The 12,660-nt window shown below is 50.9% G+C and overlaps 2 protein-coding genes and 1 non-coding gene across 3 annotated transcripts; all 3 read left to right on the top strand.

The window, feature by feature from the left end:
* Positions 1-3,510: 3,510 nt before the first annotated feature.
* On the top strand, positions 3,511-6,096 carry BDP81DRAFT_334286 (OPT family small oligopeptide transporter; the record flags this gene model as incomplete). The annotated part of the gene is made up of 4 exons (XM_060585753.1): positions 3,511-3,780; positions 3,837-5,754; positions 5,831-5,961; positions 6,019-6,096. The coding sequence occupies 4 exons, from the start codon at positions 3,511-3,513 to the stop codon at positions 6,094-6,096; spliced, it is 2,397 nt and encodes a 798-aa protein (XP_060438462.1).
* Positions 6,097-7,814: 1,718 nt separating this feature from the next.
* Positions 7,815-7,892, top strand: BDP81DRAFT_t356. The gene has a single exon. It is a non-coding gene; the product is annotated as a tRNA-Gln (tRNA).
* A 1,333-nt stretch (positions 7,893-9,225) lies between these two features.
* BDP81DRAFT_507413 (uncharacterized protein) lies at positions 9,226-9,813 on the top strand (the record flags this gene model as incomplete). Its single annotated transcript, XM_060595684.1, has 2 exons — positions 9,226-9,418; positions 9,509-9,813. 2 exons carry the CDS (start codon positions 9,226-9,228, stop codon positions 9,811-9,813), a joined length of 498 nt encoding a protein of 165 aa, XP_060438463.1.
* Between the last annotated feature and the right edge of the window lie 2,847 nt (positions 9,814-12,660).

The following is a 12,660-nucleotide window of genomic DNA, read 5'->3' on the forward strand; positions in this document are numbered from 1 at the left end:
AGCCTTGAATCCTTCACCAAATCGGTGTCAAGGCTCGTATACTCTTGCGGACGAGACCGAGCTGAACGGGTAGAAACCGGTCCGATCAAGTGTCTCGATCCTGCAACCACCAACATGAGGTCGGCTGTGCTACCAACGGCTTGCCTCGGCCGAGTGGCGGCACCAAAAGAACCCTAACATGTCATAGACTAGCTCTAATATGATAACGATTGAGCTGCCATTCGTCTGAGCAAGTTCACCCGAACTAACGCCACTGCCCCCTCTTATCCCAACATCCAACACACTTGTACGCCCCGCAACATGCCATTGGATGTTTACCGTACCTATTGATACGACAAGTCACCGAGAGGCCAGGTGTCGCCCGCAAAGTGAGTGCATCGGCTCCATCAGGAGACCCATCAGGAGAGACCCAGCTTACCAGCCTGGCGGAAAGCTGCTTGGGGTTGAAGAGCAACCACCTACCTACCAGGCTGGGATTCCCTATCTCTGGGTTTGCTTGCTCCTGCTTGCCAGATGACCAATGGGAAAGACCGGTTTTCTGGCAATCATCAGGACATGCCATATTTCTTTGGTTCTTGAGCCGACTTCCTGCAGGGCGTTCCACAAGGCTAGGTAGGCCGCATGCTTTTCGGGGATGTCACCAATGCATGTTGGCTGCCCACCCCGCAGGATATATTTTGGAATAAGGGTTCGACGGCCGGGTATCACGGATGGAGCTCTCTCACAACCTTTTTCGCCATCTCGCGTGCCCATGTCCCGGAAACCACGCGAGGTGGTGGCCAAATTGCAGATTGCCCAAAACCCATGTCCGTTTGCCGCAGTGGAAATCATTACCATTTGCGATATAGTATTGATTTGTGAGGAAGGAGGAAGGAATCTCCAGGCGGCATTGATGAATGCTTGAATAAGGACAAATTATTCCAATCTAATTGTTTGGTTGCCGCCTAGGGTGGTCGTGGGCAGTCGTGACACCGTGCCACCGTGCCACGCCATCTTTTCCAGCCGGCGGGGACCTGGGGAAATGACAGGAACTTTACGTACGAGAATCCGTAATTCCAGTCGTTCTCGATAACCTTAAACTGCTACCGAGGCGCTGGAGAATCCGTCGCGAGTAGACTGGAGCAAAGGACATCAGTAATCGATGCTGCGGTGGTTTGCCAGGCGTCAAGCTTCGCTTGCCTCAAGTTTGTTCCTTCGTGTGATGTTTGGTCACCATGTTTGCCCAAACGCTGTTCGTCGTGCTACACCGAGAAAGACGGTGAGATAGCTGAGTAAGAAAGGATGCCGAGGTTGCTACCGAGTCAGTTGCGCCGATTCGCTGTTCCTCGATGGATGTGCTGAATGAATGACATCTCCCATCTTCATCACCAACGCAGGAATACCGATATAATCAAATCTGACTACAACCGCATTTCCAAGGTCCTTTTGCGTCGGACTATCGCGTGGGGCGGAGATCACCTATCAGGAAAGTCTCCAAGCGCAGTTGGACGAACCAACCCTCTCCAGCAACTCGGATCTCAAGCGGCAGGCATCCTTCAACCTTGTCAACCCAGAAGGGCGCGCCTACGGAGCACAGAGGGACGTTTGTCACGCTTTCAGAGGGGCCATTTGCGGAGGTCTCAGGAACTTTTTGTTCATCCACTTGTGTCCAGAATGCTCACTTGTCAGTGCTTGTGTCATTAACCTGCAGCCTCGAAGCCAACTCGACGTAATGATTGGCTTCTCTGCCGACAGAACATGACATGGGTGGCATCATTTGCCGTCTCTTCCGACGTCCTTCCCGAACAGTGCAGATTGTCGCTCTGTTCCGCGTCTCTGAGTGGTTAGTTGAGTCGGAACTCGCTTCTCCAGCTCTTCGACTCTCGCGTGCCCTTGCAGGGATTCAACTCGGGTGATTAACTGAGAAAGTCTTGGCCTCGAAGGCTCGAAGGGGGAACAACCGCGCTAGACAGGCATTATCCTCGGACCCCAAGGTCCCTTTGCTATCGGCAGATCCACTGAAAGCAGGGCCCTTTTGCATTGAACGACTTTTTGTCGGAGTGGCGACGCGGGTTGGCTAGCTCGCAGCCACCAACGCGTTGGTCTTGTTGCTTTTTTCCTTCTTTTGGCTCTAGCGGTTGAGCCCAGGGTACGACTTGCGGCTTCTGGCGATGCTTCCCACGCTTCCCCGACCTTGGCCACCCGTCTTGGACGTTGCTTGAATTGCTTGAGTTGTGCTTGGCTGCCATCCTCTCTGCCACACCCGGGCAACACCATGCCCTCCCGCGGTCACCACCTGCTCTTCTCGTGCTTGGTGCCCAGCCCCCTTGGCGATCGATCCGGGAGGCGGCTCTTTGAGTGGTCTGTTGAGTGCGGAACGACTCACCTCAATGCTCTCAGCTCTCGGGCTTCTGTCAGTCAACTCCGACGTTGTGCGCCCCATGTCGTCAAGTCAATGTCCAACGCTGGAAGATGGGGGGCGGCGGTGACCGGCGGCGCGACGGCGGAGGAGGGTAGCGGGATGGATCAATTGTCAACGCCCCAACGCCATTCCCGCCCAAACGGCGCTCAATGGCCCTGGCCTAAGGTTGTGTAGTCATCGAATGACAAGAGGCCTCTTGGTCATTTCTGGAAGACGGACAGGCTCCGCGACTGCACCGTCGAACAGTAAGTACGTGAGTACCTAATTTATTCCAGTCACCGAGAGAGGCCTATCAGGGGGTGGAGAAGAGACGGGCGGAATGTGCCCACCCCCAGAGCACCCCTCCACTCCCACAATCCAGCCCGCTCCTCCTAGACTGCTAGTTCGTCTGCATGCTAATTAGTTCGTGGCCTGTGGTTCTTCGGGTGGTTCTCTCTGCGAGGGTATGGAAGTATCGAACGCGGGTTGACGGGTTGGTCGGTTGACTCAATGTGCCGTGGTATCCTATCAGACGGCACGATCACACTTCATTCGAGCAGCCAGAATCAACCCCTTCCCACCCTTCTAGACGGTGGCGAGGAAGGATACAAGAGTCCTCTCGCGACGAACGATTGGTGCATATCAGGGGCGATTTCGTTTATCGGTCACGTCAGTGCTTCTGTCAAGGACAAGCCACCGCCCGTTCCACGACTCCATGTGTGTGTGTGTGTGTACTCCATAGAGACACACACCCTCCATCTCGTCCAAACAAGCTTCCGCTTGCATCCAGCGCAATATCTACATAGTAGTAGCCTTTTCGTATCGCCCGATGCTCTGCCATGGGTTGGCCCGCTTCGCTAACGACTGACTCCATTAGGCAGGTCAATATCTCGGCCCACTGGTCGCCGATATGGCAACCGATCATGGAGTCCATCGATGAGGCCCTGGATGTGCGACGCATCTAAATACTACCCGACGCGCTCTCCCTCGTCGTGTCCGATTCTGGTTTCTTCAGCCCACAAGCTCTACGACCAGAGACTTCCACCTTTGAGTTCCATTCTTTTGAGAACTCAGGGTGCAACCCGAATACAACACCAACCCGGTAAACAGTACCTGAAAGATTGCCAACCATGTCCTTCAGCAAGTGGAGGGGCAAGGTCGGAGAGCGGCCCATCGTGGTCGACGCCGTCTCGACCGGCGTCGATGCCAACGGTCTCGAGAACGTCAACCCGGATGCCGAGCTCAAGAAGTTCAAGAAGATTCACAAGTGGGATCCCTTTTTGGACATTGACAAGCTCGATGCCGCCGATGCCGCCGTCCAGTCTGGCGACTACGAGAAGGAGGCTGCTGTTGAGGCTGCTCTCCACGAGGACTCTCCCTACCCCGAGGTCCGCGCTTCGGTGAGTTTATTCAACGTGCCGAGTCGGGCAACGGGCGTCATGACTAACATACTCAGGTTCAACCTTTTGACGACACCGAATTGCCCATCAACACCATTCGTGCCTGGGCCATTGGTGCCATCATGTGCACGCTCATCGCTGGGTGCAACATTCTCCTCGGTCTCCGTCGCTCACCCATCATCATCACCTCCACCGTGGTGCAATTGATTTCGTACCCCCTGGGTTGCGCCTGCGCCAAGTTCATCCCGGAGTTCAAATTCAACGTCTTTGGCAATGAGCTCAACACCAACCCTGGTCCCTTCAACGTGAAGGAGCACACCATCATCACCATGATGACCGCTGCCGGTGCCACCGCCAGTTACGCCATCGATATTCTCCTCGCCCAGGAGATCTTCTACAAGCAATACTTTGGCTGGGGTTTCCAGATCCTGCTCATTATCTCGACCCAGGCCATGGGTCTTGGTATCGCCGGTATCCTGCGTCGCTACCTCGTCTGGCCCGCCGCCATGGTTTGGCCCGCGACCCTCATCACCACCACCGTCATGCACTCACTTCACGACCACTCGTCTTCAGATCCCGCCCTCACCAACGGCTGGAGGATCGGTCGCTACAAGTTCTTCCTCATTGTGGCTGCCGCTACCTTTGTCTACGAGTGGATTCCCGAGGTGTTTGCCCAATTCCTGCAGATCTTCACCTTTGTCTGCTGGATCGCCCCCAACAACGTTGTCGTCAACCAGGTCTTTGGTGGTCAGACCGGTCTCGGTCTCATCCCTATCTCCTTTGACTGGAGTACCATTTCCGGTTTCTTGCTGTCTCCCCTGCAGACTCCGGCTTTCGCCATTGCCAACGTCGGTGCTGGTATCATCATCATGATGGTTGGCTGCATTGGCCTTGCCTGGGCCGGACCCGAGTTCTACCGCTACCTCCCGATCAGCGCCAACTCCAACTTCGATCACTTTGCTCAACCTTACAACACAAGCCGCATCTTGACCCCCGACTTCACCTTCAACGAGACTGCCTACAAGGAGTACTCCCCTCTCATCCTGGGTCCTGCCTTCTCCCTGTCTTATGGCATGGGTTTCGCTGGTCTCATCAGCACCCTCGTTCACGTCGGTCTCTTCTACGGCCGTGATATCATTGACCGCACCAAGTCAGCTTCCAACGAAGAGGCCGATGTCCACCTCAAGCTCATGCGTCGCTACAAGGAGGCTCCCGAGTGGTGGTTCGCGACCATGTTCGCCGTCAGCTTTGCCTTTGGTATGATCGCTTCTCAGGTCTGGAACACCCACTTGACCTGGTGGGCCTACATCGTTTGCATCATTATTGGCGCCTTCTTTATCCTTCCTGTCGGCATCATCCAAGCTGTCACCAATCAGCAGACTGGTCTGAACGTCATCACTGAGATGATTGTCGGTTACATGACTCCCGGCCGTCCCGTCGCCATGATGCTGTTCAAGTCTTGGGGTTACATGCTTTGCTACAACGGTCTACAGTACGTTTCCGACATGAAGGTCGGCCACTACATGAAGATTCCTCCCCGCACCATGTTCGCTGCCCAAACCTTCGCTGTTGTCTGGCTGTCTCTTGTCCAGATCGCCTCCTACAACTTCCTCCGCGGAAACATCGATGGCATCTGCACTTCTACCCAAGCCCAGGGTCTCACCTGTCCCAACGCCCGCACCTTCTACAACGCTAGTGTCATTTGGGGTGTCATCGGTCCCCGCCGCATGTTCGGTGCCGGCCAGCTTTACTCTTGGGTCAACTACTTCTGGCTCATTGGTGCCATCTGCCCCGTCATCCAGTTCTTCCTCGCTCGCCGCTACCCTCGCAGCATGCTCCGCTACGTCTTCTTCCCCGCGATCTTCGGTGCCGCTGGTATGATCCCTCCTGCCACCACCTGGTGGTTGGGACAGTGGGTTATTGTCGGTCTCATCTTCAACTGGTGGGTCCGCAACCGTTTCTTCGGCTGGTGGAGTAAGTCTTTTCCCCATGTGACTAGTTCCCCATTTGGACTAGTCTTTGATACCATGTTTGCTAACCCAACCACCAGCTCGTTACAACTACGTCCTCTCCGGAGCCCTCGATATCGGCACTGCTCTTTGCATCGTCATCTCTGGACTTGCTCTGGGTCTTTCTAACACTACGTTCCCGGATTGGTGGGGGAACACGGTGCCATATTCCGTACGTTAATCTCTTTATTTGTTTGTAATGAGTCTGATGCTGACATTGCTGAACTAGAACTTGGATGCCGATGGTGCCGCCGTAACAAAGATCTTGCCTGACGATGGGTCTACAATTGGCCCTACTCACTGGTAGTTTGCGAGAGTCTTTGAACAACGGAATAATTACTTTCATGCCGAGTAATCTACCATACGATAAAGACATGAGACTCAGCAAGATTATAACACTGTATCTAATTTAATCGCATTCATAATGACAACCCAATCCCTGTGAAGGGACGTAGCACTTGTGTTGTGACTAAAGATCAGTAGTTCAGCTTCTTAAAGTCATCACTAGCCTCCTCAGCGCCCAACGAATCGCAATGTATTGGAAGCGGACCGCCTCATTAGCAAAAGTATGTGGTGGGCCGGCTAGCCGCTATGACGTGATGCGAGCCTCTATTTCTTGACGATTCGATCCGCTGTTTCTCACTCCATGTGAGTGAGAGCTTGCTCAGGAAACGTTGCGGAACATGACGTGATTATCGGAATTGAAATCGAGCTAGCCCTGCAAGTTTCGCGTTCCGACAAATTTCACCCTCAGTAAAACTGATTTGGTCTCTGACTTCAGCTTCCGCCTTTCACTTCCACGCATATCTCATACACTTCGACTGGCTTTACGTTCATTGTCCACTTGACAAAAAGTACGCTTGCTTCTATCAGTGGCGCGACACACAGTGTCAGATTCCCAGTCGAGAAATGTCTGCACATTCGCCAGTGCAGAGCGGTAGGTTTCACAACTGCCATTGCCAGTATGCATAGCCGTCTCGACAACCCCAGCCACAAAATTTTGTAAACTGGTCGCGCTTAGCCTACGGTAAAAATAAAGAAGCGCCAGAGTCGAGTTGAAACTTCTAGGTCTCGAAATTCTTCCGGTCAAGTACCCAGGCTTGAAAGGACCGGCAGATGGAGTGGCTACTGGCTACCTAGTATAGGTAAGTACCTAATTCCACATCGACCACCACTGAGAACTTCGTTGCTTACATCTTTGTCACTGCCACTCTTTTTGATGCAATGATTCTGCCGTATTCCTTTATGTTCATATTTATTTTCGAGGTATTTAGTATCAATGTCGATACTCATCCAATCAACGTTCATTTTTGAAAGCTTATTATAAAAACTACTTGGAGTAATGAAGAGAGAATCTAGTAAAAATGAGTATTTCTGTAGATGCACAGGATGCAGTGGATGATGTACTATGAAGTCTCTCAATTTCCAAAGAGCTCAAGTGTTGAGAAAGACAGAATGCAAATAAGATTCATCTTTGGTGTCATGTTTTCATACTCGGAATCTTTTTGCAAGTTTCATTCAAGTGATGGTCTAGCTGCACAAATCGTTGAGATATGGTAGTTAACGTGTCACAGCTCTGCCTCTCAGCGCAAGTGCTGACTCTACACGTCAACCAAAATATGGAGACTTTTAACATGGTTTGGCTTGAGAGCGAGCTAATCTCCATTATGGACAACCGTTGAAAGAAATGTACGGGGGATGAGCCTTGGCCGTGGATGTCCGGTATCCCTGGCCTCTTCCGACTGCTTTTCTGAGTTCGCGGTTGAAAGTTTTACACGAAGGCCATTATATACGGCTTTCGATTCATTAGGATTGTGGTCTTCGCCTTCTCTGAGGTGTTTTCGCCAAAAGCCATCCTCGAAAGCCCGATATACAAATTTGGCAGTCCACTCGAGTTGATAAACTTAGGTAGCAAGGTATGATGACTAGGGACTCTTTATAATGACTCTGGAAACTGACGAGCGAGTCTTTTATTTTCTTTTATCAAAGTATTGTTGATATGGCTATGTCGGATTGGAAGTCCAATGCCGGTTGTGTAGTGGCATACACCTGGCAAGGCCTCTGGAGCCCAGAGGTCGCTGGTTCGATTCCAGCCGCCGGCAACTGCTTTAACTACCTGTGGGAAGGGTAGGGCAGAGCCCAATGCGGGGACTAGGACCCTTTCCGGGCCCTCGCCAGGGTTTTCTCATATCCACACCCTAAGACCAAGAAAAAGTGGATATGCGGCGAGTACACGTCGTCAACCAAGTACTGGGGCAGGAATGGTCTTGTACAAATCAGAACATGTACGAGGGGCCTGTTTCGGCAGGCCGCCGCCCTCTCCAGACATATCCGGCCTTAAGCCGCAAAATTCAAGAATGGAACTGGGGCCCCAGCGGGAACCAGGGACAGATAGAACGCATAGTAGCCATAAGGCACGATTTGGAGGACGATTTGAACTGTATCTAGCAATAGTTATAGGGCGACGGCTCTCCACGCCATATACCCTTCGGGAGGTCGGCCGCAAGGGCGGCTGCGCCCTTGCCGCCACGGCGTTAAATATAACACACACACACACATTGGAAGTCCAATTCGGCCGCGAGTAGGGGCAGAGCATGGGCCACCTCGAGGGGGTACACTTAGACCTCGACTACCCACCCAACCTCCGGTTGGAATCTCGCTTCTACTCCTTATGCAAAATCAATCAATATAGAGATATTGATACTTCGTCACCCCCAGGACCCTACGGTTCGAACCAACATCCCTGTGATAGGGAGACCAACAGGCTAAGAGATCTGAAAGCAAACTCTCTGTCTATCGGATTTTGGGGCAGAGCTAAGCCATCTTTAACCACTGTATCATTCTCTAACGGGCTTGCGGGAGTAAATAGTACAGGCGGAGACACGAGAAAGTGGTACCAGGAAAAGCAATGAAGCACATCACTGTAAAATTGACCTATGGGACCTCACATAATAGAGACGGGCATTCGGGACATAAGGCTAAAAGGTATTAGCAAAGTTCACTAACGGTTGTAACTTATTCGTAGCCAGTAACTGAGCTTCTACCCGTCACCTTCAATCCTTCTATTTCCTACCCTATGGTGGATACTGATAAAGATTGCAACATCTTTGGATCATGAACACCCTTATAAACACCACGACAAACAACCCTAACTATCTAGAGACTAGGTTACGGAGATGGCTCTTTCAGTATGGATATGTAGTAGCATCTCTCTTGGTTCATTCATGCTTACCAGCTACCAATCCATCCAAATTACACAACTCGACTGATCATTCACTCCAGTCTTCGGCTCCTTTTCCATTCTTTGCCATAACCACTCATCACATCTACACAACATAGCTGGCCATTCATCCCAATCATCATCCTCCCTCACAATCCTCACTACAAAAACAACCTCTCTACACCCATCTTACTACCAAACAAACCAGTCATCAGAATGGGTTGCGGATGCTCCAGAGAACTCACCCCATCCGAGGCTGCCATCGAGGAGAGAGACGTTGCCAGCCACGAAATGGCGCAGAAACTCGAGTGGTACGCCTTATTGGAACGAGGAGTATCAGAGAAGAGAAAGAAAGAGAATATCAAGGAGTACAGAAGAGACTGGAAAGATTTCAATGGTCGCCGGAACCGTTAGTTCTGGGGCGACTCTCCCGACTACCGAGGAATCTAGGTCAACTTCTGATCACCCAGAAGCAACCACGCAACACACACTTCCCTAGGCCATGACAGAGACCTCTACGAAATTCGGACTTCAGAGAAAAAACGCACATCATTCCCAAGATCACTACAGCAATCTTATTACATCCCGTCCTCAGAGCATACGACTATGTTGGTTGCCTTGGTCACGCCCGTGGCAAAGAAACCCCCCACCACTCAACTCAGACAGTGGAAAAGCTCAGAAACTTTCACTGTATCCATTTCTCAGAGCACAGAACTACACCGGCTATCCAGGTTCACTGTCCTGAACATGACCATGGCAACGCTAAACTCTGAATCTCATCCCCACCACCAAAGTCGGAACTAAGAGAATTGTGAGTGTCAGTGGAATGCTCTACGGCATCGTCTTCATTTCGGTGCGTCAGGGTGTTGTGGATTGCTTGGACAGGTTTGGTCGCCAGATACCCGACCCATGGCATATTACAGGTCACAAGAGGTCGTAAAGAGAGGCGTCCAGAGTGCGCAGGGGTTTCTCTATTGCGGTACTAAAAGGGCCTTCATATAGGAGGGCAGTAGTTGGTGATATGAGCTGTCGAAACTCATCGCACGTCAGATTGCGAGGAGTCGTTGATAATCACTAGAGAGATGTCTAGATCAAAAGTAGTACACAGCTTCATCAATAAGTTATATTAGCGAGTCTATGACTTCCCCTCAAATGTACAGCGTGTCAGAAATGAGCCTTAATCAATGCCAGCCCAAGCTCGAATAAATGGCAGCTGCTCTCTTGATCAGGAGTCGAAATTGCTGTCAACGGATACCTCGCCTTAGAATCTAAGAGAAGTCTCTATAGCTGAAGTAAGTGAGCATTTGGTATCAATAGTATCAAATTGGGTGCGGGAACTTGTGGTGAACTTTTGAATACCACATGATTTCACTCAAAGAGTTTTGGCATTCCCTTTTTTCAATCCAATAATTGAACTTGATTCCAACATACTTACTGCGTATGGCACAATTTGAGGCTGCCGGTCACGTGAGCCAGGGTGAAGGTCGTGTAATACTTATGGCTGCTGCCTTATTTTGGAAGGCTAGCGGAAAGACCTGGGTGCTCAACAACTCGTTTGCTATATGGCGCTTGGCTGCTGCGGAATCCAGTTGGGGGCTCGAAGGGAGTTTGATAAACCGCAAACGCCTTTGAACACCAAACAAGTCGCATGTATGTCGTTGGCTCAATGCGGTCGCAAGGCCGTCCAAGTTTTGGATTCAGCCAACGACACGTTCGATTACCTCGGCCGACTTAGGTCATACCGGCGTTCGCTACCCCGCCATCATCTTGCACGTGCTCCGATTCCCGGCCCCGGTCATCGCCCCACTATGGGCTCTCGCATCGTGAGTACTAAAATGGAAGTCGGCGCGGACCAACATATGCTTCATCGTGGGGAAACTACTGAGGAGAGAGATAGTCGGTACTTGCCTCAGTGGAGGTAGACAAATCGATGCTGTGTGTCACTATCTCAACAAGCGGGCGAGGAGTTCCGTTATCTCAAGGCCATTTCATTGTGACTTACTACAGGCGTACGCTAATATCCTTCGGCATTACGACCTCTTCCTAAATTTCTAGATGTGGAACTTCGAACTCGAAGATTGGCAGTCTGAGATACGGGTGTTTTCCTGTTGAAAAATACCTCATAGAATCTTCATTAACATAGAGTTCATTCGAATGACCAGGAGATCGACGGCGTGATATATCCGACTAGTGTATCAACCTTTGTTAAAAGACTGGTGTGCCACAGACTCGCAATTGGCTTGCCCAAGGTTGAAAGTGCTAGACTGAGGAAGTTGTCAACTGACTATACGAAGTCGGAGTAACAGATGTCGCAACCTTCAGATAATAGCTCATCTGGATTGGACGGTGCTTTAAAATTAGATGTCTAACCTAAGTCTCGGGCCTTCGTTGAGCAAGATACACGCACTATGTCCCACTAGGGATACAGGTCGATCAACTGTCACACGGTTCATTCGTTCTGACCAACTTACTCGTTGAGTCTTAGACCTCCGTTGCCCAGTAATTGTTTTATTCCTATTGCGTTCAACATTCTCCAACGCGCTTCCCCGAACCGTAGGTAAAGAAAATGATGACTTGACTGGACTTTTACCCAGTCTTTTCAACGTTCAACCGTTTAATATCTTGTGAAGCTCCAATTTCTCTATAAAGGAAAGAATCTCCATGAAGTTCCTGTTCCTCAAAACATCTAATGATCTACTTGCCCAACTACTTGAGACTCAACCCATCCTAAGAAGTAGTCTGAAAGGACCTTTTCCAGAAACAAAGCAATTTTTTCTCATACTATAGAGAAAGAAAGTTATTTCCGCTAACATCTTTGACGTTTATCGATGTAGAAGTGACTGGATGTGTTACGTACTTCGGACTCGGACTCGGACTCGGACCATCCCTGAGCACCTAAGAGTAAAAACAATCACTGGGGCTTTGATACACGACGCAAGCGACCGACATACAGCATCACTTCATGCTGATACGCTGCTCAAATTAGAAGTTACTGCTGCATTATGCCTTGCGCATAATGAACTTTAGAGGGGTCTTCGGCGAGCACGTGGTGCCAGGCTCTTTACTTGAATTCGTGCAGATTTGAGTTAAGAAACCACGTGAATTGTTTCCAGCGGGCCGAGGCAGTGAGAATGTGGTTACAGAGAGAAACGCCCATGCCCCGCCACAGCCAAGGAAGCATCCTACTAACAATTCATGCTAACAACAACAAGGCTGGACAACTTGGGGTAATTCGACGAATTGTCGGCGCTGGGGAAACAGTGGGGTAGGATTCGGTATGTTTTCTCATAATAGTTGCCAAAGACTAATGCTACGATCGCCGGCCGTGTGAGCGATGCATGTCGACCGCCGGCCGAATGATCGACGAATCTTTGCCCAATACCTTCCCTGCCACTGCTGCACATCACACTTCCCTTCGCATAATCGTCTTCGAGAAAGGCAGTTTCTTTCTCGAACCTGTTTTTCGGGACGTCTCGCCAGAAAAGGACCCATCAAAGAGTTTCTCTGGGTTCTGTCCGGGGGCTCATTAGGGGCGGAGGATCGCTGGGCGGCCTCCGCATCGTTTCATGTTTCGAGGCCAGACCCTGGGCCACAGCTCCCAAATCGCCGGGCGCTTGAAGCTGAGGCTCTCTGAACACGTCATAGCTCAGG

Source organism: Colletotrichum phormii (assembly GCF_030913505.1).
Source record: "Colletotrichum phormii strain CBS 102054 chromosome Unknown BDP81scaffold_35, whole genome shotgun sequence".
NCBI classification, from domain to species: Eukaryota; Fungi; Ascomycota; class Sordariomycetes; order Glomerellales; family Glomerellaceae; genus Colletotrichum; species Colletotrichum phormii.